Below are 26,341 nucleotides of genomic sequence, written 5' to 3'. Positions count from 1 at the left end.
CGCTGAGCGGCCGGGCTATATTTAAAATCTCAGCGCTGCCCGCACGTGCTATGAGTGCGTCGGGGCTCAGCTCGCCACTGAGATGGGGGGTCTGGGACTGGTTTTAGTGAGGCCGCTCGGCCCTGGCGGGGCCGGGGTCAGGCTTTGTGTCCCCCCACCCGGGGGATGGCACCTGCGGTGCCCCAGGAGGGGGGGTGCCCCATGGCTTGGGGAGGGGGCACCCGTCTCTCCCCATGGGCTTCCTGGCTTTCCTCATGGCTCTGTCAGGGTGGGGGCACCCATCTCTCTCCATGGCTTTTTAGGGGGGGCACCCATCTTTTCCCATGGGGCACCCCCCTCTCCGTGGGGCACCCACCTCTCGCCTCCCCCCATGGCCGTGGGTCTCCCACTGGCCCTCCTGAGGGTCAGTGCCCAGCTGAGGGCCAGCTCCCGCCGGCTCCCCTGCCATCGCTGCCTCCCCGCCGCCCCCCGTCTCGGGGCTGGGGGCTCCCCCTGCTCCCACGCTTGCGGGGGGAGCCAGGCTGGGGGGGGGGGGCTATTTTTTTCTCCCAGTTTGGCCCCTTCCCCAAGAAAAAGCTGGGTCCCGGCTCCCCAGAGCGGCTCCTCCAGTGCTGAGGACGCGCCCCCTGCCACGGCCAGGCTTTGGGGACAGCGCTGGGTGGCCATCCTCCGCAAGCGAGGGTGACAGGAGCTGGCAACCCTGTGCCTCTGGCTACCACCGTCCCCTGTGCCATGCTGCTGGCGTGGTGCTGGTGACACTGGGGACACCACCAGCGGGAAGGGGACGTGTCCCCTTGCCTGTGGGGTGTGTGACATAACCGGGGTTGGTGTCCCGTGGTGGCTCAAGGGTGCCCCAAATCAGCGCAGGATGAGGTGCCCAGGGCCACCCACCTTTGGGGACAGATGGGGGACGCCACGGTGCCGTGATGCTCGGCTCTTCCTCCTCCATTAAATCCTGCTCCTGCCAAAAAGGGGCTGCCGGGGGCTGGGAACAGCCCCGAGGGGCTGCAGGAGCTCGGGGGCACCCGCCCCGTGCCAGCGGGATGTCGTGACGGGGACGGTGACCCCGCATGGGCAGTGCCACCCCAGGGACCCCACGCCAGGAGGTGTCCCATGCCATCCCCTCTCTGACACCAGCCTTCCCGGTGCCGCAGCGCTGCCATCGAGCCCCATCCCCGGGGCCCCCCAGGAGCAGGCGAGTGGCGGTGGCAGCATCTGTGCTGGCTGTGCCGGCAGCTGCCTGCCTGCCTGCCCTACCCCGCGCCCGCCGCCGCCGTATAAATAGAGGCAGCGAGCGGCAGGGAGCTCCTGGCAGCCACCATGAAGGGCCTCAACCTGCTCTGCTGCTGCGTGGCCTCGCTCCTGCTCCTCGGCACCGCAGGTACGGCCGCCCCACGGGCTGCGGGGCCCCACGGGGCTGCGGGGTCCCCAGGGGGCTGTGGGACCCCATGGGGCTACGGGGTCCCCATGGGGCTGCGGGGCCCCACGGGGCTGTGGGGTGCCCATGGGGCTGCGGTTCCCCGTGGGGCTGCGGTTCCCCGTGGGGCTGTGGGACCCCATGGGGCTGTGGGATCCCACGGGGCTGCGGGGTCCCCATGGGGCTGCGGTTTCCCGTGGGGCTGTGGGACCCCACGGGGCTGCGGGGTCCCCATGGGGCTGCGGTTCCCCGTGGGGCTGTGGTTCCCCATGGGGCTGTGGGACCCCATGGGGCTGTGGGACCCCACGGGGCTGTGGGGTCCCCGTGGGGCTGCGGTTCTCCGTGGGGCTGTGGGACCCCATGGGGCTGTGGGACCCCACGGGGCTGTGGGGTCCCCATGGAGCTGTGGTTCCCCGTGGGGCTGTGGGACCCCACAGGGCTGTGGGGTGCCCATGGGGCTGCAGTTCCCCATGGGGCTGCAGGTGCCCAGCAGGGCTGCAGGTGCCCGTGCAGCCGTGGGTGCCCGTGGGGTAGTAGGTGCCTATGGGGCTGTGGGCACCCATGGGGCTGGGGGTGCCCGTGGGGCTGGGGGTGCTCATCGGGGCTGGGTGTGCCCACTGGGGCTGTGGGTACCTGTGGGGCTGCGGGTGCCCGCGGGGCCGTGTGTGCCGGTGAGGCTCTGGGGTGCCCGCTGCGCCCAGCCGGCACCCAGGGCTGGGCGGGTGCCGGGAGCAGGACGGGGTGGCAGGGGTACAGCTGTCCAGAGTCACAGATTTGGGGGTACAGAGTCACCCCAAAATGTGCAGGGAAACATGGCGGGGGCCGTGGCCGGGAGGGGCTGGAGGGGGGGGCGCAGGCTGGGGTCCCCTCTCCGGAGCCAGGGTGGGCACAGGGGCTGTGCTGCTGCCAACGTGCCCAGGGTCACTGTCACCCATAGGTGCTGAGGTGGCTCGGTTTCGGGCTGCGGGGACGTGGGGGGGGGCTGTCGGGGTGCTGGGGCGCCCCGTAGTCAGAGCAGGATGGGGTGGGCTGTTTGCCCTGGGGGTCTCCCCCCGGACCCCGGGACCTGCCAAGCAAGACAGCACTTTGGGTGACCCCAGACCCCCTTCTCCAGGCCGCCCCCTCCCTGCTGAGCACCCCGGTCCCCGGCCAGGCGTCCCCCGGGGCCGCGCGGTGGGGCGGCATTGCTGGTACCCTTGCTTGCCCTTGAGTTAATTTGGGCCGGTTCTCTGCCTGGCCGGGCTCTGGCGGCCGCGCTGCCGGGAGGGGGGCGGCTAAGTTTGGAAACAGCCGTGTAAGGGGACACTGTGCTCCCTGCCGCGGCCTTGGCCCCCCGGCCCCCCCGCCCTGCGCTGCCGCGGCCCCGCGCACGGGCACCCGCAGCTGCCGCTTTCCAGCACCCGGCACCCCCGGCCCTGCCGAGTTTTGGCCTTTTAAGGACATCTTGGACGATTCTTGCTAATAAACGGGGTTTGGGGCCAGCGACGCATCCCGCCGGTGGTGGGGTGACCTCCGTGGGGCCACGGGTCGGGTCTGGGGACGGGGGGGATGGAAAGGTCCTCTACAAGCATGGCTGGTGGCTGGTGCCACCCTAGGCTGGGCTGGTGGCCCTGTGGGACATCAGGGGCTTGTCGCCACGGTGGGCGACCACTGGCCCAGCTCTTGGCTGGCGCTGAGGCCGGCGTGGAGGCTGGCGCGGCCCAAGCCGCGGCAGACAGCGAGGGAGCAGCCTGGGTGATGCCGTGGGACCGGGCACGGCGCTGGGCACCCCGTCACGGGCACCCCGTCACCAGCACCCTGCTCAGCCCAGCGCCGGGATCCCTCGTCTCGGAGGAGGCTCCGGGGCCAGGAGGTGCGTTGGGGTCTGCAGCCCCAGAGCCGGCTCCAAGGGGCGGCTGGAGCCCCCCGAGTTCCCACCCTCGGCATCTCCTGCTTATCGGGGGGTCCCATATTTTGCCCCGGTCCCGTAGCTTTGGGAAAAAGATATAAGCAGCGGCACATCTCCTGCCTGCGGTTCTGCTCCGTGGGACCGGGGGGTTTGCATGATGAGTTTTGCTTTGCTCTTGGTGCCAAGCTGGGCTTTCAGACACAGGCTCCTTTGGGGTGCAGTAGGTGGCTCGGGGGGGGGGGGGCTGTTTTCCCCATTTTTGGGCCTTGTCTTCCCCTTTAACCCCCCCTTTGGTGAGGAGGAGGCGGGGGGAGCCCAGTGGGGAACCGGGGGCTTCGCCGACGCATGGTGGAGGGGTGCAATCCTCGGGGCGAGGGAAGGGTTTGGGGTGGCTCCTCCAGCGCGCGGGGGCACAGCTGGGTTAACCATCCCCACCTCCATTTCGGCACAACGGGGGATCTCCGGGGAGGATAACGGCCGAGCGTGGAAGTGGAGGGTCACCGCCCCACATGGCAGAGCGGCTGCAGCTGGAGTTTGCTTCAGCCCGGCCGGGTTTCTGGCCACGGCGTCCCTCCGGGGAAGGAGGATGGGGACACCCGGGGCTGTGCAAGGCTGGATCCCTCCTCCAGTGGCGATGCCCCCGGCTGGGGAAAGCGGCCGGGTCCCTGGGGCTCCCCGTGGCTGGCTGTGAGGGTGCGGAGTCCCCTGGCTCCCCGGCCGAGGCACCGTCTCCTCTGCCACGCGCCGCAGCACCGGGACGCGCTGCCAGGGCCGCGGTGCCCGCAGGGTTTGGTGATGCCTGGGGCCGCTGGGACCCTGTCACCCTGTCACCGCTCCCAGAGGCCGGGGTGGGAAGTGCCCTGTGCCCACGCTTGTGCAGCCCCGGCCAAAACGGCCTACGGCCCGCGTGGCCGGGGCTGGCAAAGCTCCCCGGCGCGGCCGGGAGCCCTGGCTGGGGCCAGCACCCACCGCGGGGCTGGGCGACGGCTGAGGGCGAGGGCGCTCACCCGCTGCTCCGTCCCTGCTCCTGCCGGGGGACGGTCTCTCTGTCTCCCTGAGCTCGCAGCCGGGGCAGAGCCCGGCCGTCCCTTCCAGGCTGGGTGGCTGGTGAGTCCCTTCCAGGCTGGTGAGTCCCTGTGGCCACCGGCACGCTGACGGAGCAGCGCCCAGCCACCACGCTCAGCGGCTTTGCCCTGGGGAGCCCTTGGCCCCCCCGCCAGCCATCACGGATTTGAGTGGGAGGGCTACGCCGGGCTGTGCTGTCAGCACCTCCAAGCTGGGCGAGGAGTCGAGGAAAGCCCTGGCACGCTGGCATCCTCCTGCAGCAAGTGCAGAGGGCACCACGGGGCTGGCACAGACCCCTCCTGGTGACAGCGAGCGTGGGCCGCTGCCCCCCCCGGGACTCCTCATCCCGCCTCTGCCTGGGAGGTGTCACCTCGGGATGGGATCCATCGCCATGTCCTCATGGCATCTTGGGGTGTTCCCCACCACCCAGGACACGTCACCTTGGGGTGGGCTCCGTCACCTGGAATGTGTCACTTCAGGGTGGGCTCCACCTCCCAGGACAGAATGTCTTGGGTGGGCTCCACCACCTGGGTTGTGTCACCTCGGGTGGGCTCAGGGCCCAGGACACGGCACCCGTGGGGACTCCACCCCCTGACCATCCCAGGCAAATGGCCCCCAGCGTAACCAGCTTCCCCAGAGGTGGGGGGCCTCCGTGCTCCAGTGACGCCCCGCTGAACTCACTCCACCCCACCCCAGCATCGGCACAACCGCGGGCACCACTGCCATCGGGTGCAGGCGCAGCGAGGCGAGGGGCTTGGGGTGCCGCAGGCGCCCGCGGATCTTGGTTGCTTGTGCCACCAGCATCCCTGTCACACCCCTGGTACCTCGCCTGGAGGAGATCCCGGCCCCCGTGGGTGCCCCATCTCTCTCCCAAAGTGTTGGCTGAGCAAAGCAAGGCAGGTGTCGGGCAGGTTGGCTGCGCTGTGACATCCTCTCCCATCAGCCATCCTTGTCCCAGCGTGTAGGTGACAGCCAGCCGGGCAGGACGGCCGGGACACCTCGCTCGTGCACGGCCCCGGTGGCACAGGGGCACCAGCGGGTCCCCCCGAGATGGCACCGGGCTGGGAGGGCCGCGCCGTGCCCAGGGACGGCGCTCGGTGGGCTGTGCTCTTGCCATGTCCCTGCCGCGTCCCCGCCGTGTCCCCGCTCGCTGATCCACCCGCCCCGCACAGGTGCCGGCTCCCTGCGCCGGGGGCACGGGCTCGCCGGGGTGTCAAAACCCCGGCCCGGCCGGTGGGTCCAAGAGTGACCGAATTGCTCATAAAATTGCCCTTCCCCAGGCGCTGCAGGAATAGCGGTGGGCCCTGGTGCCCTGGCAGGGCTCTGCCGGGCTATTTTCAGCCCGCGGGGACATTTCCCTTGTAAGCGATAGCCCAAGGAAGCCGGCGAGCTCGTGTGCCGGCGGGGGCTGGTGGAGAGGCCGGGGAGTCTCTGGCCAGGCACCCCGAGCCAGGCTGGGGCGCTGGCAGCGGCAGCACGGCCCCGGTGCCAGCCGGGCGCGCGGCTCGACCCTGCCACCTCCCCGCTCGTGGGGGCACGCAGTGGAAAAGGGCTCGGAGCTGCGTGGCCCCATCCCTGTGCGACGGCTGAGCTGGGATTCCCTGTCCGGCTGCGGGGGGTACGGGTGAGCGCCTCTGCCTGGACATTCCCAAGGATTTGAGGATCTCGTGGGCCAATGGATCGTCAGGCATTAAAATCCAGGTTGACGAGCCCAGGGGCTTTCCCTGTTCTGGCCAGGTGACCAGGAATCCTTGGGATGACCAAAGAAGAGGGATGGGGAGTCTTCAGCGGGGGAAATGCACTCTGAGTGGGTGGAGGACGTCCCCTGGGGCCACCAGCAGAGCCCTGGGGTGGGCTGGTGGAGCCTCCCATCGCTGGAGGCCCGGGGACAGGGCCGGCATGCCCTCGCAGAGGTCCCTCCTCTGGAGGAAGGGGCTCCTCCAGCCCCAGCCGTGGCACAGCGCTTCCCCCTTCGCCATCTCCATCCTCAGCCTCAGGTCCCTCAGCATCCCCCCCGGCTGCCGACCCCACAGGGGACACCACGGGGAGGGGACGTTCCTCAACGTACAGCGTGACGTGCCTGTGCCGAAAAACGCGCTGTTTTCTCGCCGTCTGCTCGCTTGCGGACCCAGCTCTCCCCCGGCCAGGGAGTCACAGACGCTTTATTTTCCACCGCCCTGATCTTGTCGTCTTCTGCACGTCAGGAGTTCAGGTTTTCTTCCAAATCTTTAGGGTGGGCGCCCTGTGGGGAGACAGTTGAAAAAACACCCCGCAGAAGTGATTCCCCATTTCCATCTCTATATTTAGAAAGCTCCAAGCCTGGTTTTAATCCCTTTGGTGCATCCTGGTGAGGTTTCTTTACTCTTTCTTAATCAAAATATCATGCAGTTCTAGCCGACTATTCATAGAAATCAAATTAATTTTTTTTTTCAACTAAACTTAAAATCTCCTCCACAAACGAGGTCAAGTTAGTCTGACAAAGCCGTTTCCTATACCCTCGCTGGCCTCTGCATCGAGAAACTGGAAAATATTTGCTTTTTGCTGGTGCCCCAGGTCACAAAGGCTCTGGGATGGGATGCAGTGGCCGGGCGTCCCCGGGCTTTGGGGCGCACAAGGGTCTGGAGAGCCAACCCCATCCGCGGTCGCCCTCGTACTTGTGTCCTCTGGGCTTCTTGAGCCACTTCGGGACACTTTCCTCTCCCAGTTGGTGAAGGTGTTGGCCTGGCCAGCTCCAAACTGGTGCTGGGGCCGGGCTCCCGCCTGCCTCGGCTGCCGAAGGGCTGCCGCCTGAGAGCCGGGCCATAAAGCACCGGCTCTTCCTCCGCGGGGCTCGGCAGCGGCAATGGGCTCTGCCGGAATGGCGCAGAGCGGGAAACTGGGGCGTGGGAAGAGCGGGGAGGAGATGCCGTCCTCTGCCACGCTCCGGCTGAGCGCCAAGGGGCGGGCTGCAAGGCTGGGGTGCCCAGGCCTGAGCCCGGGTGAGGGGCACAGCCCCCGCTTTGGGCTCCCCTGGCCCTGCCTCCTGCCTGGGAAGGGTTACTGGTTCGGAAAGGTCAGGCTCACGGGGCTAATCCGCCTTGACTTACTTTTTCCAGCAGCCAGGCTGCCGCTGGCAGCAGCACGGAGCATCGTAATCCCCGGGCGCTGCACCCCTCCCCGGCAGACCCCTGCACGGCAGCCGACGGCCGGGGCAGGCGAGGGCCGGCCCTTGCCTGGGGTAAGGCCAAGCGTCACGGGGCTGCGGCTCCTTTGGGTCCAGCCACTTTCCGTGAGGTTTTAAAGGGCTTCGTCAGAACAAAGCACAGCCTTCGGGCTTCGTCCAGCCTCGCCCTTCCCCAAAAAGGAAGGGACAGACAGGTTTGGGGTGCAAGCTCCCCCCCAGAACCCCACTGGGACCACAAGGGGAGAGCAGGGCTTGCAGGGGGTGGCGGACAGCTGCCCTTCGCGCTGCAGGGGCCGGGACCCGGGCAGGGGAAGGGGGCGTGCGAAAAGCCGTCCCTGCAGCGCTGCGCGTCGCCGGCCCCACGCGCGGGGCTCCTATTTCTGCTGGAGGGGGAGAGCGTCCCTCCCAGGGCCACCTGCGTCCATCTGTCCCTCCTAGCCGGCCCCCGCCCCGGCGCCGTCCTTGGGGGCTCTCCCTCCCGGGGGCCCCATTTCGGCTCCAGGGCGTTGCCGTTCCATGCAGCCCTGTGCGGGGACGGAGGGGACGCCGTGGCAGGGTCACGGCAGCCACCCCATCCTTTCCGCACAGGCTCTTCCCGGGTGCAAACCAGCCGCGGCATCCTGTGGCGCGCAGAGCCCTGCCGTCAGCTCTCCGTCCCCGCGGCTGTGCCCCAGGGTGCCGTCGCCGCTGGGGAAAGGGTCCCCCGGCAGCTGACAGCCCCCCCAGCCCCTGCAGACAGGCGGGAGATGTGGGGCGGGCGGGGGCAGCGCAAGCCGGGGACCCTCTGGGTCGGGTCCCCAAGGGGAGCGGGGCAAGGGCTCCCCTCTGACGCCGCCCGGCCTCTTGGCACGACGCGGGGCGCGAACGAGGGGAGCCCCGGTGTCGCTTTACAACGTGGCTGTCCCCACTCCCTCCCGGAGCCCGCGGGGACCCGCAGGACGGGCCCCGGGTGCGGACGTCACCCTTGGCTGGCAGCAGGGCGAGGGGCTGGGGCCAGCGGCCGAAGGGGCTGGTGCTTCGCCGTCCGCACCCCGCCGAGCTGCTCCTTCTGGTTCTCCTGCACGGTCGCTGGGCCGTATTTTTAGGCTCCGGCGGAGGCGCAGAGGGTGTTAAGCCCGTAACCTTCGGCCCATTTCGCTGCTCATCGGCCGGCCATCTGCAGATCAGCACAATTCACCTTGTGATGGATTTGGAGACCATGTAGGGGAAACGGGAGGGAGAAGGAGGTGGAGAGGGGAGCGGGACTTTATATAAGACCTTGAAGGTCACAGGAAATAAAGCCCCTGAGCGGGACACCGGCAGGAACATCCCAGTATTTCCCGAATTGTCCCAATTTCCCAATTGTCCCAACGTTTCCCTTCTCCCGCGAGGGACGGCTCACGGTGGGCGCTGGGGTTGCCATTGGGCCTGGCCACGGTGGGTGATGGCCCCTCTGTCCCCCTGCATTGGGTCAGAGGGGACACGCAGACCCCGCACAAAGCCCTCGGGATGCGCGGGGTCTCCTCCGCCTGGCCCTGCTCCCCGCCCCGCCTTGACCCTCCCCAAAAGCCTGCCCGAGGAGCTCCGCTCCCCTCCCAGCCCTCCAGGTCACCGGCTATTTTGGGGCCAAGCTGAGAATACCCCTGTCCCCATCGGCCGAAGGGACCCTGGGCAGGCTGGTCTCCAGCTGGGCGTGCTGGCCCCCGGCCACCTGGGGCTTTGCAGGTCAGAAGTAGCACGTTCCCCTTCGAGCGGCTCCTGGCAGGCCGGGCACCCCGAGGGGTCCCAGGGATCCCGCGGGAAGGTGACCCAAAGGAGAGAGGTGCTCCGGGGGGGAGGCAGGCAGGTGGGAGCTGCGCGGAACCCCTCTCCCTGCGGCCGGGAGCTGAATTCGTAGCCCGGAGGCACCTGCGAGCCACGCGCCAGCAAAGGACGGGGGAGGTCGGCGAGGGCAGAGCGAGGGTGACCCGCGCATCCGGTTTCGGCAGGGTGAAGGGCCGCGGGGATGGCGGCAGCTCCACCGTGCCAGGCTGCACATGAAAGCGACTGGAAACCCTGGCAGGCTGAGGTGGCCCCGTCCCTCCCAGCCGCCTGCCGCTGGCACGGCTCGTCCCCCGGCGCGAGCCTGCCGCTGCCACCTGACTCCCGGCTAGCAGCACCACCGGCCCCAGCACGGATAGGGAGGCAACGCCCGCCCGGCATCCCTGGCCGCGGCAAACCGGCTTGCAGCGGGCAGAGTGGTCTGGGGCTGGCATCGCCCCGACCCTGGCTCAGCTCCTCCTGTGCTCCGCCGCCGCAGTCCTCCGTGGCCGAGCCCGGCGAGCCCCAGCGCCGTGGCTTTGCCGAGACCGGCGAGGCCCTGCCGGTGCTCTGCGGGACACGTGGCCCGTGGCTCCGCGGCATGGACCTGGTGCAGGAGCTGGAGAAGGGGCTGGCTGCCAGCCAGCTGCCCACGGCCGGCGCTGCCCGTGCCCGATGCTGCCCATGGCCGGTGCTGCCCGTGCCCGGCGCTGCCCGTGCCCGGCGCTGCCCGCTCTCCTCCCTGCAGCCTGGGTGGAGGTGGCATTTTTTCCTGGTTGGCATCTGTTTGCCAGCTGGAGTACAAAGGAATTATTTTCCTCTGAAACGCTTCCCTGGTATGCAGGCATTAGACGTTTCGGGGGATTATTTAGACTAGCAGCAACTGTTTGTAACGGAGACAGTATAGCTGGTGATCTTTTATTTTTGGCACCCCTTGACTAATGTTAAATTGCAGTTGGAGGCCTATGGAAAATACGGATGGCTTCTCCTGGGCCGCAGAACAAACTCATTGTGTCCCCGCCAGCCACACAGTGCGGCAAATGCTTTCCTAGTGAAGGGATGCTCACAATAAATAGCTCCTGAGCCCTGCCGCCGGGGTCAGGCCCTGCCTGCGCTTGCCCGCCTGCGGAAAGGCAGGGCCCCGTGCCGGGGAGCCCCTCGCCCCTTCCTCCACCTCGCCCCTTCCTCCTCCTCCTCCCCCTCGCCCAGCCACCCGCCACGGCCGGGGCTGGCGATGCTCTCCCGAGGCAGGGCTGGGGAAGGACCCTTTTAACCTGCCAAGCGCCCGCAGCCCCTCGAGCTACGCTTTTCGTTATTCCTTTCCCCCCATTTTTTAGGGCTGCTTTGCCGCCTTCCTGCAGCGCTTCGCGGCGGGCGGCAGCCACAGCCCCGGGCAGCCGTGGCCGGCGCGGCCATAGGGCCCCTGCTGGCATCGGCTCTGCCCTCCCACAAACTCCTCTTTGCACCCAGCTTCTTGCAACAGGGCCGGAAAACTGAGCTGGAACTAGAGAAGGTTTAGGAAAGAGTTTAAACCTCTTGGTAACAGCCACAAACCCTCCCTCGGGCCCCCCCCCCCCAGCGCTGCCGGGGGGCGGCGGGTGCCCCGGTAGCCACGTGCCGGTGTGGGTAAGACTGACTGAGCTGTTCTCATCGTTTAGAGCCGCACGCCCCCGGCACGGACCATGTCGGCGGCGCTGCTGAAAGCCCCTTGCCGGCCGCAGAGCCCAGGCTGGAGGAGAAGGCAGCCAACGGCAGCCCCGAGGAGGACCAAGATGGCAGCCCCGCCAACGCCTCCTTGCCCGGCACCGCTGAGGAGGGACACGGTGAGGGGGAGGAAGAGCCGGCAGGTGGCCTGAGCGGGGACCCGGGGCCAGGGGAGGGCCAGCCAGAGGAGACCACCGTGGAGAAGGGCCAGGAGGGGCCCAGCGGGGCCCAGGGCCCAGGGGAGGATGCCATGTTGGGCACCCCTGAGGCAGCACATCATGAAGGGAACCGCCAGCCCGGCCCACAAGATGGCTTTCGTGCCCGGGAGGATGAGGAGCCCGGCGCCGAGGAAGGAGCCGCTGAGGAGCAAGGGCAGCCTGGGGAAGAGGAAACGGAGGAGCCAAGAGCAGTGTCTGCTCCCAAGGGCGGAGAGGAAGGGGGCGAGCAGAGCTCAGAGGAAGATGATGAGCAGGGGGAGTCTGAGGAAGATGAACATGGCGAGTCTGAGGAAGATGGAGGCGAGGGAGAGTCCGAGGAGGAGGGAGAGTCTAAGGAGGAGGGAGAGTCTGAGGAAGATGGTGCTGGGCCGGAGGGGCCGGAGGACAGAGCTGAAGGGAGCGACAAGGAAGCGGCCGGCGCTTCTGGCAAAAACGGCCATGGCAAACCAGCAGCTACCAGCGAGGGAGAAGCTGGTGGTGGCCCTGCCAGCTGCCATCACCCACCCTGTGGGGATGCAGCAAAAGACCCCACAGCAGCGGTGGAAGACCCACCGGCAGCAGAAGACCCACCGGCAGCGGTGGAAGACCCACCGGCAGCAGAAGACCCCCCTGCAGACAAGCCATCGCTGGCAGAAACAGAGAGCCCACCTGGCCACAGCGCCCACCCCGCTGCCGCCGAGCCCTGGCACGGCCAGATAGGTTGGAGTCTTTTCTTGTTGGTGTGCTGTAGCGGCGAGAGTGACCTACTATCAACCCCCGGCGGAGCTGAGCTTGGCACATTAAACCGCGCCTAGTGCATGGCCGTCTCCTAACGCTTGTGCTTCCCACGCCTGCCCTAACCGCTGCACAGCGGGCCGGGGCCACAGGCATCGAGGGCGCAGGCAGGAGCAGGCAGGAGCAGGCAGGAGCCTGCAGATGCCTGCGATGCAGCCGCTCGTTGCAGTGATACCAAAGCTGGCCGACATTTCCCTCGCTGCACTTTAAGCCCGTGATTTCTCCTCTGGGCCGTGGACGTGGATAAGATTTTTAACACCCAGGTCCCTTTCAGCACCCGCAGACCTCTTAAAGGCTCTTTATTCTCCACCCTCAGAGTCCTCCAGACCCCTACCTCTCTTGGTGCACGGGCAGGACGCTGCCCAGGCCGGTGGGTCTCTCGTCCACCAGCCCTTGCCTCATAGGGAAGGTGTGAAGGGCTAATTCAGACCGGTGCGTTGCCGGAGCACGGGCTCTGGCCGCGTTCGGTCAGTGAAGGGCTAGCTAAGGAAAAGGGACATCCCCCACCATGATTTCCTAGAAATGCTTGTGGACTTTGGCCCGCGGGTTGGGCAGCGACCTTCGGACCCAGCTGAGTCTTTTTCTGCTTTCATCTGTAACGTCCCAGCTCAAAAAGTTCCCATTTGTGCTGAAAGGGAAACTCAGTTTGGTCTCTGTGGCTTTACTTGGCAAGTCAAAAGGTCTTCCTCAGCCCAACGCTCGGTAGACGCTCAACACAGTCCCAGGGCCTGGCGGAGCCCCGCCTGGCCCGGGCATCCCCCGCCCAGCCAGCCTGTCCCCAGACCTGTCCCCAAACCTCCACTAAAGCCCGACCCGGCTCCTGGTATCAAAAAGCACTTGGAGCCGCACGGGCCCTCAGTGTGCCAGCACCTCCAGGGCGAGGCCACCGCTGTCTCCCTGTCTCGGGGACACCGGGGTGCCTCCCCCAGGCAGAGGCAGCTGCCTCACGCTCCCAGGGCCTGGCACGGAGCCGTGGGGTCCCCAGGGCCCCACGCAGAGGCCTCCAGCCCGATACAGGGGCAGAGGCGGGAGAAGCGGGAGGGGACCATCCCGCTGGCAAAGGCAAGGCAGCTGGGACGGGCCAGGCTGGCCGGTCTCTCAAGAGCCAGCCCCAGCCTCACGCATTCTCACGTCTCTGGCTCAGCGCATAATTTTTTGGGGGAGCGGACAGACAGAGAGGCAGAGCAGAGCGCGCCTGCGGTCGAGGCTGAGCCCGGAGGAGCTGCAGCCGCGGGGGAAGCGCTGGGGCAGGCCGGGGCCCCGTCGGGCAGCAGGTGCCGCGCGTGCTCGCGCTACGCCCCGGCCCTGGAGCCCCTTCCAGGCACGTCCTTCGCATTCCCCGCGGGCGGCCAGCCCTCGCTTCCCCCCGGGGAGACACGGCGGCGTGCCTCCCTCGCCGGCCCCTCCTCAGAGCCAAGCAGTTGCCCACAACGCTTCCCCCGGCAGCCGCAGCCCTGGCAGCCTCCGCCGAGCCTCCAGGAGCCTTGCAAAAGAGAAACCGCACGGCACGCCGAAGGCAACGGCGGCTGCCAAGGGGCCCGGCGGGTCCGCGGGCTCAGGGTGTGTGCGCTCCCCCATGCCCTTTCCTCTGCAGTCGCTTGTGTGAGCTCCTGCGTGGATTCCCCCCTCCAGCAGTAACAGGTCTCCTTGCCTTTTTCCTCCAGAAGAGGTTGAAGATGCCAGTGAGCCGACCAAGCGCGACCGGTCCCACTTGGAGAGCACCCTCAAGCTGAACGAGGACAAACCTGCCGATGATTTCTCAGGTGAGAGGGCCCGGGTGGCACCGAGCCATGTACGCCCTGCTCCTTCAGCCCATGCCATCCCCGCGGGACAGGCTCCTCACCATTCTGCTGCACCAAGAGCATGGATGGGGTTTTCCTTCCCTAGAGCATTTTGGTTTTAACCTTACTTCTCATAGGTCCAGCAACGCCATATCTTCCGTAACAGCCCTTTTGCTGCTCTTGGGTCAACGTATTTTAGGTATTTTAAAGAGAGTCCCAAGGGCGTACAAGAATTAGGAGGGTAGAGAGGCTGGAAGATGCAGATGGTGAATCAGCCCAAGCCAGCCACATCTCTGCCCAGAGAAACCTGGGGCAACTTGTAATAAAAGGTTGGGATTTTTATTCCCATTTTTTATGGGTTTTGCTATTATAAGGTTTGCTTCTGCTGGCTCCACGGGCAGTCTGGACTGGAAAGAAAGTGATAAGAGCTGCTGTGGAAAAAGCTCCTTCTTTCTTCTAGCGAGCAGCAGCTTCGGGGCTGTGCCAGGGGTCCCTGGCACCATGGTGGAGGGCTTTTGGGATCACGGGTGTTGAGTGCTAAACAGCATTAACGAGAGATGTTCCTTCCATCAGCTGCTGGCATGTGCAAGACTGGCAGTAGATGGGGACAGTGCCTAGCAGGAAGCATTAGCAGGGGAGGAGCATCAAAATGCGTGACACGGATCAGTTTGGCCAAGATTTCAACTGTGAGCCAAGTCCCTTGATCCACAGCTGAGTCACCCTCAAGATCGGCAGGGAAATGCCCAGCAGCTTACCTAGGAGGGACTCCACCGGGGTGGTGGGCTTTGCCTTTCACCCGCCCCCATGCTTCTGTCCCTGCAGGAGTACTGCAGCGGCTGAGGAAGATCTACCACTCCTCCATCAAGCCCCTGGAGCAGTCCTACAGATACAACGAGCTGAGGCAGCATGAGATCACAGGTAATGCCATGGGCACAGGGGTCTCCAGCACCAGCAGGTCATTGGGATGCAGATAACAGCACAGGGAGCAGGTCATGGAAAGGCTCGGGTAGTTTGTCTTCTTTTGCAGCTTCCCAAGAAGGCTGTGAACATGCTGGGCTTAGAGGACATGCCCTAGTGAACCCAGCGGCAGGCATTCCTGCATCTGCCTTAGCCCATCTGCTGTCAGGACCATCTGTGTAGGCTGAGCATTGAACCCTGCCTGCTTCGGGTCCTCCACCTGCTCAACATCAATGCCCTGTACCCCTGCCAAGCAGAGATCACGGCCCAAAACAGGCTTGGCAAGGAAGCTTAGGACCTCTCAAGGCTGGGGATGAGCTTCCTGGGGGTGGCTGGAGCTGGCATCCTTCCTGCTCAGTACGGGACACAGACATGTGGGCAGGGTATCCCTCAAGCTCAGCAGCCTTCACTCATCCCAGGAGTTAGAGTTTCCACCCCTTGGCAATTACAGACACATTGGATCAGGTGAGCAGGTCCCCGTGGCCACGGGTGTTGGCTTGGGCTGAGCCCCAGCAGCACACGTGTCCCTCCAGAAGAGGAAAGTGCAGTCCTGGCCTCAAGATGCTCACAAGCTACAGGAAGCTCTTGTGACCCATACGACACAAGCAGACCCATTTTCCAAGCACAGATGGCTCAAGCCCAAGTCCGAGGTCCCTGTTCACCAGGGTAACTCTCCTGCGAGCCCCTACTCAAGCCCTGTCCTGAGCTGGGGCCAGATGCCCTCTGTGCCTTGGCTGGGCAGGCAGGGGATGCCAGAGTCCCTGCTGCCTGTGTCCCAGGGCTGCGTGCCTACATCAGCATCCTGCTGGGGTCCCTCCTTGTCCTGAAGTTCTGCCCTTCTCCCCAGGCATCCTCTGGGCTTTGGCCTCCCATGCCCTGGAGCCGCGCCCTCCCTCCTGGTGCGACAGGACCCAGATACACCCTCCGCACCCACAGACCTCCCCTTTGCAGCTGGACTCCTCTGCTCCACCAGTACTTGGCTCACACGTCCATTTGGGCGAACCCCTGGGACACATCCCCTTGAAGCAAGTCCCCTGTTTTACAGACACCCCCACTGCAGCCCAAATGCAACTCCTAAATTAGCATCAGACATTTTGGAAGCAGGCTTGAACATCCATACCCAGCCAGCCCATCTCCAGCTTAGAGCCAGTGGGGAGCACGGGGCACCCATGGGGCAGGGACAGGGCTGTAGAGTCCCCATCGCCAGCCCAGGTCCTGTCCCCTCAAGACACAGAGCACCCCAGACATCATCTGCCACCCACCCACAGGGGTTCTGGAGGGGGCATTTGCAGGGCGCATGAAAGACGAGCCATGCCTAGCTGCCTCCCGCAGCCAGCTCCGCGCCGCTGCCTTCGCCTGCCTTGCTCTGTGCTGCTTGCCAGCAGCTGGGAACCACGATCTGCTTGCCGTGTGGGAAGAGTAACCGGGAGGGTCACAGCAACACGCCATGCCACAGCCCCATGGGTGCCCCACAGACCCTCACCCCCCAGCTGCTGTCACCCACCCCGTGTGCTGGCCTGTCCCCTCCCTCACGCAGCCAGCGCAGCCCTGCCACGCGCCTGGGGAAGGAGCACCACGGGCTGTAGGGCCGGCACCCCGGTGTGCGTCCCCACAGCCTGTTCAGCAGCGGCACCACGCAGCGAGAACAGCCCAGCCATGCCCCGTCCCAGCCATCTCCATCCTGGAGCTCACAGATTCAGCAACCCCCTGACCTCCTCTCCAAGCTGCTTCGCTCTGTGTTGGTGGCAGTGCAAGCGTCAGCGTTTACTGTCGCTCATCCTGACACTAGCTAGGAGAACATTCGGGGTTACGGGGCAGCTGGTGGGCTCCCAGCCTCTAACCCTTGCTTTGCTGTTCGCTGCCAGAGGATGCAGCCCCCAGCCTCAGTTCCCAGTTCACAACCCATTTCCTTGCTCAGGACATCCCACCCGGCCCTTCAGCCATCCCGTACCCAAGCAGCCACCTCCCTGCTCCCTTTTTGGGAGGAAGCAAGTGTTTCTCAGGCCCCTGCTGGCTTCCTCCCTCCCAGCTCCTGAGGAAACAGCCACCAACCCTTGTGTTTTCCCAACCCAAGGCCCCTCTCAAACCCAGCTCCTGAGCAGGACTCACCACAGATAGCAGCCCCTGGTGTTCCTTCCAGCACAACACTCCATAGCCTCTTCCGCTTCACCACAAGGAACAACCATCCCTCAGCTCCCAGCACGAGTGCCCAGCACACCCTGTTGCATCCCACATGGCACCCTCCCAACGGTGCAGATGCAATCCCAGAGCTGGTAGCCCATGGTCACAGCTTCCCAACACACACCTTACAGAGCAGGGAAGGGCGCATGGATGCCGCACTGCCTGCGGCCCTTGTTCCAGCCATGAGAGGCCCTGGCCATGCTCCCATCCGAGAGGTTTCTCCTGCCACCAAACTCCTTGAGCACATCTGACACCCCAACCATACCCTAGCACACACAACCTCAGCCTGGTGACCTGAAGCCCAGCAGTTTGCCTTTAATACCCACAGATCCAGCTTTTCCCAATCCCTCATTAGCAGTGTAATTAGAGAAACCTGCAAATTAGTTAGAGGGTTGGCCCAGGGAGCCCTCTTGACTTTACAAGTCAAGACGAGGACGTGGTGGGGCTGAGGGAGCCTTCTCAGCCACTTCCTCTGCATGGTGGCCCTGTCCTGACCGGGTTCATCGCATCGGTGGTGCCCCTGCAAGCCGGGAGATGCCCCCAAGCTCTCCCCCTGCGCCCACCCCAGTGGCGGGGGGGGAGGCTGGAGGGTGCAGAGCTGCCGGCTCAGCTGGCTGGGAGGAGCGGGACAGCTGGGAGAGCGGCAGGGCAGGCCTGTCACTGAATATGCGTGACCTTTGGAGGTGTAAGCCAATATAGAGGGGTGCCATCGCAAGCACCTTCGCCCCTCCATTACACGGCAGCCCTCCATTTTGTCTCCCTTCCCATCAGCTCTGCTCGCGCGCACCAGCCGGTGTAATCCAAGGAGCCCCTCTGCTCCCGCAGCTCACAAAAACACCTGCGCGGATGAGTGTCACCTGTCCCAGGGGACCTGCGACTGCCACCGTCAACCTAAGACTCTGAATTGTTGGGGTGCATCCCAGAGAACTCACCCCACGCCCTCTGCTTGCAGTCTATTTGAGCCTGGCAGGTGCCATCTCCTTTTCCCTGCCTGCCACCCTCCCTCGTCTCTGCCCTGCCATCCCTCGTGGGTGCGTGCGTGCTCCGGCTGGGCCCACCTCTGTGCTTGGCCGCAGTGGGGACTGTCCCGAGCTCAGGGGTGAGAGACTCTCCCGGGCTGGTGATGGGAAGCTTGCTGTGAAGCCATGCCGGTCGGTGGTGCGTGCTGGTGGCCTTAATTACTGTATATGTGCTGATTAGCATGCCTGTATAGGGAATGACCTCCCAGTTGCCATCACCAGCCACCCTAGGGCTGGATATGGGTAACCAGGCCACTGGGGTGGTGCGGACGCATGTCAGGGTTGGTCGCTGTCCTAACCACGGCTCGTTGGGCTCCGTTTGCTCGGTGGACGTTGCTGGGGAAGGCAGTAACTCTGCTAAGCAGGGCAGGAGGGTTGGGGTGCTGTCTCAGAGGCGGCAGCTCTCCTGGGGCCGCTCCCCCAAGCCACATCCCCGGCGTGCAGGGCAGACTGGGGTTTAGTGCTTGTCCTGGTAGCTGCGGGTCTCGTTGCTCACAGGCTGTAACTCCTTCTCTCCTGCTGGGAATGTGGCCGTCGCTGGCTTTTCCTGCCCACGAGAAGGCCAGGGCCAGTCTTCAGCTCCCTCCTCAGCCTGGGCCAGACCCAGGCAGCCGCGTCCCTCCTTCGACTCACGGTACCTTTTCTCTCTCCCCGTGTCCCCTGCTAACAGCTTACCCTGGACGCACCCTGGGCTCCTCTGCCACAGGTTGGTATCGCTGCCTGCTACCTGCATGCTGCCAGCGCTGCCTAAGCTCTTTGCTGGCCTCTGGCTTTCCTGTTCACCTGCCCCAAGAGGGCCGCACTTCCCGGGCACCGAGCGGACCCCGGTTATCGGCATCCCGTGGCACCCGCTGGAGCCAGCGTCCCCGGCCCTACCAGAGCTCGGCCCGTGTGTCACCGCACTTGTCTGTCCCAGGCCTGACTCTCTGCGTCCCTACCCGCCCAGGCTTTGACACCTTTCCCTCTTGGGTTAAGACTCAAGAAGTTGCATATTCCTCTAGCGATGGTTCAAAGGTGTTTGTGGCGGACCTGCGGGTCGATCTCCCACCCGTGGCATGAACCGGAGGAGCCCAGCAGATAGCCCACCCTGCAGGGGAGCTCTTCCCACCCTTCACCCTCCTACGTGCAGAAACTTTCCCGAATGTCCACCCTTGATCCCCCCCGGCTGCAGTTTAAGCCGATGAGCCCGCAGCAGCTGTCCCAGTAACGCAGGCCGGCCCCTGAGCGGTGGCCTCAGCCCCCTCGGGAGCCAGGGCTGGCTCCTCTCCCTGCCTACCCTGCGCGGGGTGTGCTGCCAGCTCCCCCCCCGAGGAGCAGGAGGTGGGACATGGGCCAAGAAGCGCCAGCCAACACCCAGCCCTTCCCCTGGGTCCAGCGCTGGGCCACGGGGACAATGTCCCTGCTGCGATATGAGGCAGGGAAATCCCATCTTCTGGCCCTCGTGTCCTATCCCACGGACCCCACTGCCGGATCCTGCCAAAACAGGCTCCTCCACACCCCGGCCCCGGGCACGGCGGAGCCCTGCCAGCGCCTGGAGGGCCTCCGGCTCCCTGTCATGCCAGCGTGCCGGCAGCAGAGAGGGTTGTAGATATATATAGCGTATTTCGATAGCTGTCTTATCTGCATCTCTAGCTGCAGGCGCACACACGCGTGCGCGCGTGCTGCTTGTGTGGGCGTACGCGTGCGGGGAGCACAACGCGGAGGCAGGCGCAGGCAGTCTGCAGCCACGTGTGGCTTGTCCCTCCGTCTGCGGGCACACGTGCCATGCGGCTACTCGTGGCTTTTCACGAGCAAGCCGGCCAGCCCTCCACGGGCTGCCGGGCAGGGAATCCGTGCCGTAGGCAGAGTGGCCGGCGGTGTTTGGGGTACAGGGATGGGGTGGCAGCGTGGGCGATGCTGGGGGAGTCTTCCCAGGTGTTTTAGCCTTCCCGGGTCGTTTGAGGACAGAGCAAGACCTTTGTGCCCGTGGCTTAGTCTGAACAAGGAGAGGAAGGAGGTTTTGCTGCATCCTCCGCTTTGCCTAGCGTCCTCAGGACAGACTTGCACAACGGGGGGAGAGCTGACACCAGGCACTTCTGCTGGGCCTGAGGACGAGGAGGGAGAAGACCCGGCGCAGGGTTAATCCCAGCCCCAGAGCAGCAGTGCTCCCACCCAAGGGCAGCCTGGCGTCGCAAGCAACATGGAAAAACCTCCCAGAAAGCCGCTGCTCTAGGAAAAAAAACCTTTTTGGGCATCCAAATTGCTCCTACCCCCAGAGCTGAACAGTCCAAGGCAAATGCAGGCTCTGCAGAGGGAGACATGACCTTCCTGGCCTTGTTTGCCAGGTGCTTTGCTCTTTACCCTGCAAACCCGGCAGCTTAGAGAAGCTGTGTTTTAAGATGCTGTGTTTTAAGCAGGACCACAGATGAAGGGGTGCAAGGTCTGCGGACCCCCTGCTCGCAGGCAGGGCCTGGTCATGCACCAGCACGCAACCGCTTCTGCGAACGCCAGCAGGATGTGCCTGGCTTGAGCTGGGATGAGCTTGAGCCAGGATGAGCTTGAGCTGGGAGTGAGGCAGGCTGGGCTGGGAGCGAGCAGCCACAGGGTGGCTGGAGAGAGCCGCCGTCATGGAGCTGCCGCCGTCACGGAGCTGCCGCCGTCACGGAGCTGCCGCCATCCTGCCCTGCAGCCGGCAAGGACCGGCTCTCTTTTCCCCTGGCCGGACCATCAAGCTGACCCAAATCGGTGCCGAACAGACGTAGCGGGGGACGTAGCAGGGACAGATGTCAGGCCAGCCCCCTCCTGGGTGGGAGATGCTCTCTGCTCCCCCAGCCCCACGCCCTGGGCAGCAGCAGCCAGGAGGACCCATGCACGGCCTCACACCCTTGGAGCTGCTGTGCTACCTGGAGAGCTGCAAGGATCCGTGCCTGGCGCTGCCCGCAAAGCCCGTGGGGTGCCAGCACCCCGCTCCCAAAGCAAGGGGTAGAGATGGGCTCGACAAGCTGTCGGTGACCCAGGAGGGGCTGCCTGCACGGCTGCATGCCTCAGCGCAGCGGGGCAGAGGTGGGGACGTGAAGCGGAGCCGGGGCGCACGGGCTGCCTGCGTTCACACAGCCACGCCTGGCCAGGAACGTGTTACGAAAGAGCACGCGGGGGACCCGCCTCAAACCTCTGGCACAACATCACAGGGGATAATAATAATCATCCGAAACCCAATTAAAGCTGGCAAGCGAACAGGGCAGCAGTGATAGAGTGGCACAAAGGAATGATTAATAACGAAAGCCCAACGTTTCAACATTTGTTTTTGTCCCGCGTGAGAAGACAACGCTGGCTCCCCGTGGCTCGCAGGCAGGGAGCGGGCAGCAGGCAGGGCCGTCCCCCAGTTCGGGTGCAGCTGCCCTGCTTTGGGGAGGGGGCTTGAGCCGCATGGACAGCTCTGCCCCATGGAGAGATGTCCCCAGCCCGTTCCCTTCCCCAGCAGTGGCACGGTGGCCCCGCGACGGGCAGACGCAGGCGGGGGGAGGCTGGCACGCTCTGCCCGACTCCTGTATCCATGATCAGATGGGTTGGGTGCGGAGCCGCCGTGCTGTGCCCTCCGGCACCCCCAGGAGCGGGAGCTCAGCGCCGTACGGGCTTTGCGGCTCGCCCTGCCTCGGAGATGGATCCCCAGCTTGCTGGAAAGCTGCTGGCTCCTGCGTGGGCGGCAGCCACGGAGCAGCGGGGTCTCTCAGCCACTGCAGGGAGAACAGCTCTGCCTTAGGAGTGAGGGCAAAGGGAGGGTGCCGAGGGCAGCGCAGGTCGCCCAAAGGCATCTCCTCACTCTGGGCCACGGGCAAGGCTCAGCTCTGGCTGAGGGACAGCAGCTCCCAGGTCCTCCGGTGGCATCCACTGGCTGGACTCCTGCTGCCGGCAGCAGGATGGACCCTCTCCCACCCTGAGCGCAGGATGGGGACGTGGGGCAAGCGAGCAAGCCCCTGCTGCTGGGGATGGGGAGAAGTGAGCCCCTGCTGCCGGGCACGTCCCCGCCTGGAGCAGGTGGCCCGGGGGCTGTGCTGGGTTGACGCCGTGGCAGGGTGGCTGCAGCTTGCTCTGCTCTCTGCCGTCTGCCACCATGGCTCTCCCAGCACCGTTTCTTGCCCGGGTTTGTCCGGCTACATCAGTGCTGGTACGTGAACAGGGTCGGGGAAGGTTCCCACCAACGGGAACTCACTCACCCAGTTTTTACTTCCATTTCTGGCCTGACTTGGGCTCGAGCCGACTAGCAGGCTCCCGGCCGTCCTGGGCATGGCTTGGGGGCTGGCATGGGCCAGGGGTTCCTCTGGCTCTGCCGGCTGCCAGCCCAGTGGCCTGGGGGCTGGGGGGGTCGAGCAGTGTGGGCACAGGCTGATTGCACCAGTCCCGCTCGAGCAGGGATTGCTCCTGGGGCAGTGGCTACGTGTGTCCAGGGACCTCCGAGCTTCCAGACCGATTGCGTGGCATGGGGCAGGTCCTTACGGGCCCACCACCAGCCTCCTTGAGCCCCTTAGCAAAGTGCGGGGCTTGAAGAGTGTGGGATGGGAACCGTAGCTCATTCTCCTTCTGCCTTTCCCAAGCCCAAAGCGGGGCCGTTTGCCCAGCCTGCCCTCCCCACGCCAGGCTGGAGCCTCGCACCCAGCCCACACGTAGGCAAGGACCCGCTGCTCGCCCGGAGGGCTGGGATCCACGACCTGGGGGCAGATCCCTGTGAGGGTATGGTGGAAATGCAATGCAGGCAGCTGGCCCAAGGCTCGCATCACGCTTACCAAGCATCGTGCCGTAGTGTTGCTCCTTAAACCATGCCAGCTCCCTTTGCACGAGGCATCCGCCTGGTTGCAGCATGGCCACCTCCTTCGCATGTCCCGTGCTTTGCGGCGGCTGCCTTCAGACAACGCTACCCCCGCAGCCAGCCCCCAACTCACTTCGGATAAACCAGAACCAAACCCAGACAAGGTTTAAAAGACCTTCAAGTCCTCCCGTAGTCTAAGACCAAACCTCAGAGAAGGTCAGACAAGGTTTGCTCTTGCGGCAGCGAGGCGGGGTCTCCTGCAGAGCGTAGCGACGTCCCGCTCCTGCAGACACCGGGGCCCGTCGCTGGGCGATGCCTTGGCTCGCGAATGGCTGGTGGCCCCAAAAGGGTGGCTGTTTCCCCGGCAGCATCACCGCACCGCTCAGATGGGATGCTCGTTACAGCCGGGAGTTAATCGTGTGGCGGCAACGGCTATTGTTTCTTCACTTCCTCTTGTTATTTCCCCTCTCCACAGATGGGGAGATCACTTCCAAGCCAATGGTGCTATTCCTGGGACCGTGGAGCGTCGGCAAATCCTCCATGATAAACTACCTCCTCGGGCTGGATGACACTCCCTACCAGCTCTACACAGGTACCACACTCCGCCGAGGGCACGCTGGCACCCGCATTTCTGCACCTGCGCGGTCAGCAATTCCTGGCCGCATCTCTTTGACCCCCCCCCCCCCCCCCATTATGGCAGGGAGGTTGCGACTGGGCTCCATGCCGGCTGGCTGCGGTGCCATGGGGAGGGAGAGGTTCCTCACCGCGGCCCAGGGCCTGTCCACCCTCCCTGGGGAGGAGGAGGACGTCTCACCCTGCCGCATCCCCCCCCCGCAGCACAGGGCTCACTGCCTCTGACCCCGACCGCGAGAGCAGAGGTCACGTTGCAAGGGCAACTTGCCCTTGTCTTCTCACCTTCCCTCCTCACGTGAAGCCAATTAATTCACCCTCCCAGGAGAAAAGCCATTCCCCTTCCCTCCTACCAGCTCCCACGGATGCCATCTTGCAGCTGAAGGCAGATGTCCGTGGCCAGCTCTGTGCCGGGGTAACGAGGGCTCCCGGGAGGTGGTTCTCCAGGGCGCCTTGTGCAGTCAGGCCGCTTCCAGAACAACCAGTTCCTGCAGAAAACAGTCCTGCTAGCATGTTCTCAAGAGGTTTGGCAAGAATGTCATGGCCCTGCTGCTTGCCTTCCCCCAGCATCTCTTGGCGAGCGAGTGATGCTCCTGAGCTCCCCAGCTAGTCCCAGGCCAGCCCTGTCGTGTCCGTTGCCTGGCATGGATTTCACAGCTCTGCTGCTCCTCTTGTTGCTGGGCAGGGGCAGAACCCACCACCTCTGAATTCACTGTCATCATGCACGGCCCCAAGCTGAAGACCATCGAGGGCATCGTGATGGCTGCTGACAGCGCCCGCTCCTTCTCACCCCTGGAGAAGTTTGGGCAGAACTTCTTGGAGAAGCTGATCGGGATTGAGGTGCCTCACAAATTGCTGGAGCGAGTCACCTTCGTGGACACGCCGGGCATCATTGAAAACCGCAAGCAGCAAGAACGAGGTAGGGGTTTACTGGGTTCCGCTAAGGGACCCCAGAAAACATGTCATAACGACGTGAGATGACAAAGATGGCTGAAGCACAACGGGGAAGAGCCCTCGGCTACAAAAGGGGTCTTGCATTGGAGGGGATGGTGACGCCTGTCTGCCCATGGCTATGGCAGCAGCAGCTGGGGCCTGGGGAACATACCCGACTGTCATCAGCTAGAGCAGCCGTTTCCGCTGTTTGGAGGTGTGACAGTCAGGCGTTTCGGCAAGGCGTGTCCTGGGGACTCCTCGGGCTGTTGATTGTCTGCCTTGGCTCAGCATGTGATGCCCCGTTTGTCGCCCTTGGAGCCAGGCTTTGCCAATGGCTGGTGCTACAGCAGGGCCCAGAGGAGCACCATCCCCACAGCACCTGGGATGCCAGGACAGATCAGCAGGGCTTCTCGACCCACTTGGTGCCCACTGGAGAAAGCAATGATGTGGCCGATATCTGCTCACAGGAGCAGCGGGAATCTGTGGCCAGGGAGAAAGAAGGTTTGGAGGTGAGGCTGAGGGAGACACGCAGGCCCAGACACACAGGGATGGGTTTTCATGCCAAGAAACTCTGAGCTGTTTTCAGCACATGAGAAACAGGTTCTGGGCTGCATGGGAAGTCCGCTGTGCCTCACACCCTGTCCAACCCAGGCAGGGTGTGAGACACGGCAGGCTCAAGGTTTATCTGTCCCTTGACCTGAAGGGACTCATCCTGTGCTGGCCATTTCTGCTGGATTTCTCTCTTTCCTCTCCTCAAGGTTACCCGTTCAACGACGTGTGCCAGTGGTTCATTGACAGAGCTGATCTCATCTTCGTTGTCTTTGACCCTACAAAGCTGGATGTGGGCTTGGAGCTGGAGATGCTGTTTCGCCAGCTGAAGGGCCGCGAGTCTCAGATCCGAATCATCTTGAACAAAGCTGACAGCCTGGCTACCCAGGAGCTCATGAGAGTCTATGGTGCCTTATTCTGGAGCCTGGCTCCTCTCATCAACGTCACGGAGCCACCCAGGGTGTACGTTAGCTCCTTCTGGCCCCAGGAGTACCATCCGGATACCCACAAAGACCTGTTCCTCAAAGAAGAGATATCGCTCCTGGAAGATCTCAACCAGGTGATTGAGAACAGGATGGAAAATAAGATCGCCTTCATACGCCAGCACGCCATCCGGGTGCGCATCCACGCCCTTTTGGTCGATCGCTATCTACAGACCTACAAGGACAAAATGACCTTCTTTAGCGATGGAGAACTGGTGTTCAGGGACATTGTGGAAGATCCTGACAAGTTCTTTATCTTTAAGTCCATTCTGGCAAAGACCAATGTCAGCAAATTTGACCTCCCCAACCGCGAGGCTTACAAGGACTTCTTTGGCATCAACCCCATCACCAGTTTTAAGCTGCTGTCTCAGCAGTGTTCCTACATGGGAGGGTGTTTCCTAGAGAAGATCGAGAAGGCCATCACTCGCGAGCTTCCTGATCTCTTGGGAAGCATCGGCTTGGGGAAGAAGCCCAACATTCTCTCCTGCGACATCACTGGCTGTGGCGAAACCCCAAAGAATCGCTACAGGAAACCCTAAGGTGTTCTGTAATATAGCCGTCCACGTGTTCCTACCGGTGAATGAGCTTATGTCTTATCTGTCCAAGAAGCCATGGTTTGTTAACCCTTTGAGTGCCACACTGGCAAAGGCTACTGTACGATGAGGACTTTGAGTCATTGACATCGATGGCAGGGGAAGATGGGTGGGCATAAGAAAGAGAATAAAAACTGTGAATTCCTGACATTTTATCTTTGTTCTTTCGAGTAGAAGGCAATGTTTAAGCTGTAAGTATGAGCAATGCACGGTGAGCTAGAACCGTAGCTGCTTTTTCACTGGTGCCAAGAGTGCGTGAACAGAAATTTCAACCTCTGCATCCCCAAAGCCGGCAGGGAGCGAGAACGAGGGCACGGTGTGAGAGCACAGGGGAGAGCAGTGACACACTAACCCGGGGCATCACCGGGAGCCCCGGGGGCAAAGCACTGGGCAGGGAAAGAGAGGCCAGGCCCCAGCTGTTGTTT

At 64.2% G+C, this 26,341-nt stretch overlaps 1 protein-coding gene across 4 annotated transcripts; it reads left to right on the top strand.

Annotated features, from left to right (window-relative positions):
• The first annotated feature begins 1,320 nt into the window (after positions 1-1,320).
• SRL (sarcalumenin) lies at positions 1,321-26,064 on the top strand. Of its 4 annotated transcripts, XM_075514951.1 has the most exons (8): positions 1,321-1,381; positions 10,971-11,933; positions 13,673-13,771; positions 14,612-14,707; positions 18,617-18,652; positions 23,205-23,321; positions 24,045-24,278; positions 25,051-26,064. In XM_075514951.1, exons 1-8 carry the CDS (start codon positions 1,321-1,323, stop codon positions 25,860-25,862), a joined length of 2,418 nt encoding a protein of 805 aa, XP_075371066.1. In that variant the 3' UTR covers positions 25,863-26,064. The 4 variants fall into 4 exon arrangements, with proteins under 4 accessions (XP_075371066.1, XP_075371064.1, XP_075371067.1 ...); XM_075514949.1 differs by lacking the exon at positions 10,971-11,933; XM_075514952.1 differs by lacking the exon at positions 18,617-18,652.
• The last annotated feature ends 277 nt before the right edge of the window (positions 26,065-26,341 follow it).

Source organism: Mycteria americana, chromosome 12 (assembly GCF_035582795.1).
Source record: "Mycteria americana isolate JAX WOST 10 ecotype Jacksonville Zoo and Gardens chromosome 12, USCA_MyAme_1.0, whole genome shotgun sequence".
Lineage (NCBI taxonomy): Eukaryota > Metazoa > Chordata > Aves > Ciconiiformes > Ciconiidae > Mycteria > Mycteria americana.
The sequence above is the reverse complement of the archived record's forward strand: the minus strand, read 5'-3'. Positions and strand labels throughout refer to the sequence as shown.

Bases quoted from the DNA above. Each gene is read 5' to 3' on its own strand.
- SRL (XM_075514951.1), top strand. From the start codon at position 1,321: ATGAAGGGCCTCAACCTGCTCTGCTGCTGCGTGGCCTCGCTCCTGCTC. The intron at 11,934-13,672 runs GTTGGAGTCTTT...TTTTTCCTCCAG, and splicing joins GCCCTGGCACGGCCAGATAG to AAGAGGTTGAAGATGCCAGT. The intron at 23,322-24,044 runs GTACCACACTCC...GTTGCTGGGCAG, and splicing joins TCCCTACCAGCTCTACACAG to GGGCAGAACCCACCACCTCT.